Genomic DNA, 10,188 nt, shown 5'->3' on the forward strand with positions numbered 1-10,188 from the left:
GAGTGCAGGAACTGCAGCTGACAGGCGGACGCATTCTGGTGGGCGCTGTGATTATGCCTGGCTGGCCAAACAGGACACCTCATTAATTTGCCAGGCTGCGGCAATAACAATAACAGCTATTTGGCCATTCGGGCTCATTGACTGCCTGATTTTATGGCCCTGCCACTGCGGCACATCGTCTCATGTCCAAAATCAACATCAACATCAACATTGACCCAGCAGCAGTTTGTGGTATTGGTAGCTACTGCTGCTGCTGCTGCTGCAGCTGCAGCTGCCGCTCCAGCATTGCCAAATATGTTTTTGTGGCATTTTTGGCCAATTGGCAGAGTTTGCCCCATGCCCGAGGCCAATCGCATGCGGCAGACAAAGATGTGAACGTGGCTCCTGCCCCTTCTTACGGCTCGGTCCTCACATCTCCCTGATTATGCCGCAATGTTTGCCAGTTTCGAAGCTGGCTTCAACCAGGCCACGCTGTTGACTTGTTTGCCTAACCCAAATTGCATGCTATTGACCAAAATTCAACATTTCCTCGTGACATGGCAGCCGGCTAGAGGCCAGCGGATGGCTATATGCAGCAGTCAGCAGTCAGCCAAGGATCGCCAGTTGGCGTCGCATTCGCAATTTTGCATTAACTTTTCCACTTCGATGGCACTTGAAAGTTTTCCAAACACTCTCCGCCAGCCGGTTCGATCAACTTTAAGTAGCGCCAAAAGGAATTCCACAACTGGTGGCAAGAAAACAATAAAAACAAAAACAATGCGAATGCAACAAAACATTTTTGCAGTTTCTCACTCGGTCGAGAGGCGGTTGCTGCTAATGGAAGAAGGGTTTGCCTTAAGACGTATTGAATATGTGCAATCAGAGCGATTGATGTAGACCTTTCAATATGTCAATACCCAGTACCCATTTAAAATGGGTTAGGGAAGTGCAAATGGCGAGGGCAGTTAACCCTCGGCTCCTTAAGTACAAGAGTAGTCCACCCCATTCCTCGAGGAACAACGAAACAGTTTATGTGCCGCTTTTCCATCCCCAAGACACTGCTAAAGTCTAAAATGCTTTTGTGGCTTTGCTTGATATGATAGGTCCAAAAGGAGATAGACGCCAAGGAAACGAAATCTAGTTTTTGAAATAGCTAGACAGTCCATTTACTCGGCTGGCCATGCCCATCTTCCTAACTTTTCATAACAAACGTATATATTTGAAATTGTGCCTCATAAGCTATTATTGTCTTTGACATCGACATTGAGAGTTGGACAGCTTATGACGCACAATTTTATATATAGACTAGCGGGAATACCCCGGCCTTACCCGTGATACGTATAGAATAAATTCTCTCAAAGATCAGACAATAAGCCAATTTCCCACTGTTGCGGGCGAAATTTCCCAAATCGCTGATCTTATTTAGAGCTTTTAAAATAAGTTTAAAGCAAATCACACAAAACCTAATTATTTAGATGCCAAATTGAATTAGTGGCCAAGCCATAAGCACACAGTAAAACCTGATGATCATTTGAATTGTGATCAATTTATGGGCGGAGGACCTACGTCTGTATACGTTATTTGAGGGTACAATTTTCCCATTAATTAGGACCAAGAATAAGGCTGCCAGATTTAGATGCCAAATTGATCTAGAGGACAAACCATGAGAAAAATCAAAACCTTACCAAAATCGGTTGAGTTTTGGCTAAGTTAAGGGGTTGGGCAATTTTGCCCTATGTCTACACAGGATATTTGAGGGTACCATTTCCACATGAATTTGGACCAGGAAACATGTTTCCAGATTTAGATGCCAAATTGATCTAGAGGCTAAACCATGAACAAAGAGCCACACCTCGTGAAAATCGGATGAGATTTAACCGAGTTATGGGGGTGGGAAATTTTGCCCTATGTCTGTCTATACGGGATATTTGAGGGTACAGTTGTTACATGAATTTGGACCATTTGCCAAATTGATCTAGAGGCTAAACCATGAAGAGCCACACCTCGTGGAAATCGGATGAGATTTAACCGAGTTATGGGGGTGGGAAATTTTGCCCTATGTCTATACGGGATATTTGAGGGTACAGTTGTTACATAAATTTGGACCAGGAAACATGTTTCCAGATTTAGATGCCAAATTTGTCTAGGGGCTAAACCATAAACAAAGAACCAAACCTCGTGAAAATCGAATGAGATTTGACCGACTTATGGGGGTGGGAAATTTCGACCTATGTCTATATAGGATATTTGAGGGTACAGTTGTTACATGAATTTGGACCAGGAAACATGTTTCCAGATTTGGATGCCATATTGAAATATAGGCCAAACCATGAACAAAGAGCCAAAACTCGTGAAAATTGGATAAGATTTGACCGAGTTATGGGGGTGGGAAAATGTGACCTATGTCTATATAGAATATTTGAAGGTACCATTTTCACATGAATTTTGGCCAGGAAACATGTTTCCAGATTTAGATGCCAAATTGATCTAGAGGCTAAACCATGAACAAAGAGCCACACCTCGTGAAAATCGGATGAGATTTAACCGAGTTATGGGGGTGGGAAATTTTGCCCTATGTCTATACGGGATATTTGAGGGTACAGTTGTTACATGAATTTGGACCAGGAAACATGTTTCCAGATTTAGATGCCAAATTTGTCTAGGGGCTAAACCATGAACAAAGAACCAAACCTCGTGGAAATCGGATGAGATTTAACCGAGTTATGGGGGTGGGAAATTTTGCCCTATGTCTATACGGGATATTTGAGGGTACAGTTGTTACATGAATTTGGACCAGGAAACATGTTTCCAGATTTGGATGCCATATTGAAATATAGGCCAAACCATGAACAAAGAGCCAAAACTCGTGAAAATTGGATGAGATTTGACCGAGTAACGGGGATGGGAAATTTTGACCTATGCCTATATAGAATATTTGAGGGAACCATTTTCACATGAATTTTGGCCAGGAAACATGTTTCCAAATTTAGATGCCAAATTGATCTAGAAGCTAAACCATTAACAAAAAGCAAAACCTTATGAAAATCGGTTGAGTTTTGACCAAGTTATGGGTGTGGGATATTTTGACCAGAAGCAAAGTCTTTGCGCAACGCAGCTTGCAGCATGAGTTGTGTGTATTTGTTTATTCTTTTTTATATAAAAGCAAGCGAAAAAATGTTTAAAGACTGCTTAGAGCTGGGTTCAGGGTATTCCCTAGTCGGACCCTCCCGACATACAACAATTTTTTTTAAAAAATGAAAAATGTGAACCACTGAAAAAATGTCTCTTTGTTACAGAGTGTAAGCAACATGTAACCAGCCTATTAAAAAGAACCAAGATAAGATTTAATTAGTATTTAAACAATGCACACGTTAAATCTAAATTTTTTCGCTAAAAGTCTCTATATAGACAAAGTTTAGGCCCATAAATAACAAGGGATCAGCTGATTTATGTAAGTTACTTCAGCAGCTAATTGAAAAGCACAGAGAAACATTTCGTATAAAAGAGCGAGCTGAGTTAGAATAGAGAACTAGTTAATTAGTGGGTATGAAGATAGTACTAGCAATTCTTTGCTTGGCTTTTGCCAGCTCCAGTGGAACCAAGCTACCCATTGGCCCGCAGGGGCTACCACGCATTCCGCTCAAGGATCTGCCCAATTTCTATGGCATCGAGGGACGCATTATCAATGGCTTTGCGCCTGCCGAGGGCAAGGTTCCGTATATTGTGGGGCTGAGTTTCGAGTTTAGATACTACGGCTGGTGGTGCGGTGGTTCCATTATAGGCAACACCTGGATACTGACAGCTGCGCATTGCGCAGAGCGGGCGGAGTCAGTGAGGATCTACTACGGCTCCAACAAGCTCGAACAGGCTCAGCTAACCCATGATGTGTCAAGCGGCGATATACTTCCGCATGCGGAGTACTACAGAGGGATCGACTTGAAAAATGATATCGCACTCATACGCACGCCCCATGTGAAATTTACGGACCACATCAAAAAGCTGGAGCTGGGCGAACGTGGCAATAGCTATGCGGGCAGGTGGAGCACAGCCTGCGGCTGGGGCAAGACCGGAATATACAATGGGCAGCCAAATTATTTGCAGTGCGTCAACCTGAAGATTATCAGCACTGATGAGTGCTCCCAACAAATTGGCCCACTTGGAGTGCCCACGGAGGGTATTCTCTATGTCAGCACTGCGGCTGGCAAGTCCTCCTGCAACGGTGACTCGGGTGGCCCATTGGTCACCCACGATGGCTTGAAGCTGGTCGGCATCAACTCCTTTGTGCTCAAGAGCTGCCAGAGTGGCCTGCCAGGTGGTTTCACTCGAGTCAGCGACTACCGGGACTGGATACGCGACAATGCTGGCATCGAGTAAAACCAAACAATCCGGCAAGGATTACCAAAGCGTATGCGATCTACAGTTGACAAACAAAAATCAAAACAAAATATAAAACAATTCCTGCTTCCACAAATAATACATGTATGAATGCCATTCAGTCTAAATTATCTTCGGGTTTATAGTCCGATCTTTATTAAAATTTGCATTTTTATATGCCGAAGCCCGGAGCTCACACCCTATAACAATCTCTTTTGTCGAATGTTGAGGGGCATGGGGGAAAGCCCCAATTAACTTGCATATACAATACGAGAGACAACACACCAATTTGAATGTATCTAGCTCTTATTCTCTTCGAGTTATGCCTTGAAAACCATATCTGAAGATCGATATTTATCGATATTATGTTTTTGAAAGCAGAATTCGAAAAGCCATGATAACATAGTACTGCATATGGTTTAGGAGAATATAAACTATAAATATAAACTTTTCTAGATCCGAGTTCGACATGTTCACAAAAGCGATCAGCCAGGCGAACAATGCACAAAGCCAATATACACTCTTTTCACTCTGTGAACTAGTATTATAATATCTGTTGCCATTACAATGCTTTATCTATGATTGCAGCAGTCGGATAGGGCAATCGGTTCAATCAGTAAATGCGTCAAAGTGCTGCAGGGAGTACAAACAAAAATAACGCTGAACTATATTCATATGCTGCATACTCAACACTCATTCACAGCGTGCGGCATTAATGCACTACGTTTGCTAATGCAACAAAAACAACAATAACAAAAACAACAATAACAAAAACAACAACAACATCAAGAGCTTGTGGGAGCTGTGGGGGCAGTTGTTGACAGAGTGTCGGCGACTGCAAACAAAAGCCAGTTAAAGCAACAGTAGCTGCCTTCTTAGCAGCCACACACTAACACACACGCACACGCAGACACACACATGCTGACATATAGAAAGAGTAGCACACACACACACAAACTCACACACACACACACGCGCGCGCGAACTGGCATTCATTTTTGCTCTTCGCCATTGTTGCAGCTGCTCATGACGTGGCCATTGTTGCTGCTGTACTCTATTGTTGTTGTGCCAGCACACACACACACACACACACACACACACACACACCTACACACTCATACACCGCCACACACATTTACATACTCATAGAAAGCTAGCCGGGCTTTTTGTTTAATTCGTTTTTCTATTGTTCACAGGCAAGAACTTTAGTCCACAGGCTTTGGCAACATTGTTAAATTGTTGCTATCTCTATTCAGTCGCACTCTTCTCTCTCTCTCTCTCTTTATCTCTCTCTATCTCTTTCTATCGGTTTATGGCATGCAGATTTTGCATTTCCATGGCACAAAAGTTGAAAGCGAGGACATTATTGAATATGCGTTGCCGTTGTCCCATTGTTGGCACACACACACACATGCACACACACACACACACACACACACACACACACACACACACTTTAGGCCAGGCACTGCAAACAAAGGTGCAGCTTAGCGCGCATTTTGACCATTGAAATTTATACGCCGCTTTCACACATTGCCGAGCCGCACATTAAAGCCAAAGAGCCACAGCTACACAGTGTGTGTGTGTTTGTGTGTGTGCGTGTGTGTGATAGAGCGCTGCCAACTTTGCTCGATTTCAAGAATGTTAAGGTCAGACACTGCCAACTGCTTCACCCATTCGTTTATTTATGTTTTTCTGGCGTTTTGTTTGCCGCTCGCTCTAATAAATTAGCAGCTTTACCTTTGAGCCCCAGCCCCGCCCTAAACACAGGAAACCAATAGCAATTTATCGCAGCAGCAAAGAAAGGCACGTACCGACAACTCTGGCTGCTGCCTGTAGGGGCCGTGGTCGGGAGGGGGAGGAGGGACTTTCGAATGTGCACACCTTATCGCCCGGCTTAAGCGAGACGCACATCCAGCGGGAGACAGTCGAGGATTTGGCAAAATAGTTCTCTCCCGGACACTCTCGCCTGACTAACGAGGCGACAATAAAAATTGCCCTGGCAATTGGCACATTGCGGTGGCAAGTTAAAAGGGATTTGCCATTTTAAATTATGGTATCATATGGGACGAAGCGCATAAAATGGAGAGGTTAACAATGGGAGAACTAAGCACATGTGGCTTAGAGATGGACAATATTCAGTTCATGAGGAACTTCTATTTCAGGTTGAACAACTTTTAATGTAATAATAAATTAAAAAAGAATTATCAGATAGAAAATGATGTTTAAGCAAGTAATTGCTAAATATAAAAACAATTATTCACATTTTTAAAATGCTGTGGGATTTGAACCAACGACCTCTCACTTGCCAGTTCGCGCCTTAGACTTATTATCTATTACACATAACCTGTTGAACTCATATTATTCCCATTTTACACATAGTTTATGCATAAAAGAATTGTAAATTATCTAGAAATTAGAATACTTTTAAAAGCTTACAAAATACTATACAAAAACAAACAAATTTCTGTGATGAATGCCTATTAGAAAGCCATGCACTAAGTTCTTCAACACATCTTAAATTTTCCTCAACCTAAAATTCAGTCTTTTAAGGTTTAAATAAAACCCCACAAGGCAAAGTTTCCTAATTATGCTGCTAATTTGGAGGCCTATAGACTGCCGCCTTCGTTGCCATGCCCCAAAAGTTTAATATGCCTCAACTTAAACTGCAGAAATTGAAAACTCTTGGATGGCAGGATGGTACACGCTCAGGTGTAAGCAAAACAAGAAGTTCAAACAAAAGATGTATTTCAATAGCGTGCCGCTTGAGATTCTCGGGTCTTAGATTGCGGGCAACGGAAATGCTGGCCAAGATTTATCGTGCGTCCATTACAAGCGGAAATTAAGCGCGGCAGGTCGCCAGGCGACGCTTCAAGGCGAGCGTGCGTGAAAGCGTTTTCCCGTTTTCCCGGCAGCCCGCACAACCAACAACCAACAATCCGACTCCTCCAGCAGTCCTGGCCATAAAGCAACTGCGGAACGGACACACGAACCCAAATTCCAACTGGCCAAAGCAAAGCTATTGTTTCTCAACCTGAAGCTCGTCTATTCCAGTCACGTGGCACGCAACGACAACTTGGGATTTGTTAAGTGGCGTGGCGTTTTGATGTGCGGAATGTGCAACACCCTGCTGCCCACGCGCCAGCTCCTCCAAATATATATATATATGTTTATATATATATATAGATATATATGTAACTAAATGTAAGTAAGCAGCAAATGCGCATATACATATTTTTCTTCTTTTTTTATACCCTGTAGCCGTAGAATAAATGGAAAGAAAATGAGTCCGTCAAAAAAACTGTGTTCCTAATTGTATGAAAATTAGAAAAAAAAAACATATTTTGCGTTTGTTTTGCTGAATTTAAGATTAAAGAAAGAATAAAATATCATTGAAAACTCTCTCTTACTCGGGCAGATCTTAGAATGTAATTTTTCACTGAGTATTTATACACATCAAACCCCCTATAAAAATAGTCAAAGGATCGGTTCACGGCTCAAACCAGGTTTTAGGTTCGGTACCTGAGCCTGGTTCTCCATCTATGAACCCAGGATTTTTTGTAGACCTTGCTTGGTCGTATATTTTTATGAAACAATTCAATTTATAAATAACATATAAAATATTTTCATAATTCAGTTTTTTTTCCTTCTTTGGTTCGCTTTGGTTCTTGCCTCTTTTAAATATATATATATATATATATATTGAATTTCCGGGTTCGAACCAGTTCCATTCAAACCCGTTTAAAAGCCCTGTCTATGCATTTATGAATATACATAATGGCATATTTCAATCTCAAAGCATTTTAACCTACTTTAAACCGTATTACAGGGTATCTGCCAGTCTCGTCTTTCTGCTAGACTCGCTTTTGATTTTTGGAGCGCTTCGCTGGCCTGTCACGTGTCCCGGACATTTTGCACATAACTTGTTTTAACATTTATTGCCAACTTCCTTTTGCATGTTTTTGGCGTGGTTTTTCTTTTGTTTCAGCGTTCACCTTTTGCGGTTAGTTTCCACCTATTCGAGGTAGGAGGGGGAGGACATCACTCAGCCGTCGCTGATTCGATTTGGGCGATGTGTACCTTTGCTTTTAGTGATTGAAATCGCACATTTTTAAGTGAAAAAGCGCACAGAGAAGTGCACTCAATCACTCGTCACGTGATTCCCAGCCAGTTCCCAACGAGCACAAATGATGGCTGGATAAGTGACGGGCGGGGCGAATCGGGGCGGAGAGGGGCGAGTGCCAGGCAAGTGCTGCTGCAAATGCGACTGCCGGACAGCAGCTGGAAAAGTGTTGGAGCGCGACTGTGTTTATATAAAAGATTACGTCATTGTCCTCGAGCAGAGAGTGAGAAAAACGAGGGCGAGAGTTGGGTGGAAAAGCGCTGAAAAGCGGCAAAAACAAGAGCAGCATCCGCAATGGAAATGGAGTCGCTTTGGGCTATCGCCGGCTTTGTAAGCGATGCGATAATGGCACGTAAATGTTGTCAATGCGAAATCAATAGGAAAACAGCTTTAATGAAAAATCACAACAAAATATCTAAAAAAAAAAAAACCAATTGCCATAAAATTGTAAACCCGAACAGCGAAAAACTTTTGCCAAACTTTTCTAATTTTCGCATTATGAAAATTATCTGCATAGCCACAGCCAAAAAAACGAAAAAAATTCCAACAAAGGCTACGGCTCGGCAAATGTAATTTTGAAGGGCTGCCCTTCAACGTTTCGGGTTCCTTGAGCCTACGCGAAAGGCGACAAAAATGCCACAAAGCGAAAAGAAGGAAGGAAAATAAAAATAGAATGTGGCAACGAGTAAAGCCGTGAAAACTTTTCCATTAAGAAAATTAACTGAGATTAAGTGTGGCGCATGTTTTAACTGAGTGAAAGTTTTTTCTTGTCCCTTCTGTTTCTTTTTTTCCTTTTTGGGAGGAGGGTTCCTTCGAAATTACAACAATTTCAAGGCATTTAAGCATTTGTCGCACACACACACACAGAGGCAGTTTCTGTGTAGGCCGCAGGCCGGATGTGAACCCTCCTCACCCTTCCACACACACACACACACACAGACAGCGGATGTGGATGCTCCAAGTGGCTCCCACGCACACATGAGGGCAGGCGTGGGGGTTATTTGTTGCCTGGCTGACTGCCTGACACACTTTGCTTGTTTGCTGCCGTCGATACTAATCTAATTTTATTGATATTGACACAATTTCTGCAGATTTCCGCATAAACATAAAAACAGAGGCGGGCGAAAGCAGAAGAAGCAAAGCTAAGCTTCAAGCGGCAACAACAAGAAAGGCGATTGAAGCACGCAAACAAATGAAAACCAATAAAATTGGCCATAGGGAAAGGCTGGGGAATGGGGCATAAATAAGTTCATTGAAGTCGCCAACATTGTGGAGGTAGTTAAACAATTTTCAAACCGTCTGCCAAGATGAGATTCAACTATTTGTTAGGCCTATTAAACTTTAAAAAGCAAATAAAAGTGTTCAAAAGTTTGTCGGATTTTCTTTTTAGTAAAATATATTAGAATTTCAAGTACGAAACAGTTCGATTCCAAATCGTTTACAGAGTATATCACATATTTTAATCCCAAGACATTTTAGAAGTACCTTAAAAATTCACGACATATCTTTGAAAAATATATAGATCAAAACCTAAAATGTATATATATTTCTAACAATATTACATGGGGTTTTCATACTGCTTTAAGGTCTCAAGTACCATTCAATTAAACAAATCAAAGCATTCGATTGCTCGTGTTAGCGAATACTTGAAATATATATATTTCGAGATTGTCTGCTGCACTGTCTGATAAAAGCATTACTCAATTATACCC

At 41.9% G+C, this 10,188-nt stretch overlaps 1 protein-coding gene across 1 annotated transcript; it reads left to right on the plus strand.

Annotated features, from left to right (window-relative positions):
* Window positions 1–3,490: 3,490 nt before the first annotated feature.
* LOC135433878 (serine protease 1-like) lies at window positions 3,491–4,562 on the plus strand. The gene has a single exon (XM_064690163.1). It carries the CDS (start codon window positions 3,526–3,528, stop codon window positions 4,351–4,353), a length of 828 nt encoding a protein of 275 aa, XP_064546233.1. The 5' UTR covers window positions 3,491–3,525; the 3' UTR covers window positions 4,354–4,562.
* The last annotated feature ends 5,626 nt before the right edge of the window (window positions 4,563–10,188 follow it).

Source organism: Drosophila montana, unplaced genomic scaffold (assembly GCF_035044405.1).
Source record: "Drosophila montana isolate Dmon_TW-CO22-7 unplaced genomic scaffold, ASM3504440v1 contig_3240_1, whole genome shotgun sequence".
Taxonomy (NCBI): domain Eukaryota; kingdom Metazoa; phylum Arthropoda; class Insecta; order Diptera; family Drosophilidae; genus Drosophila; species Drosophila montana.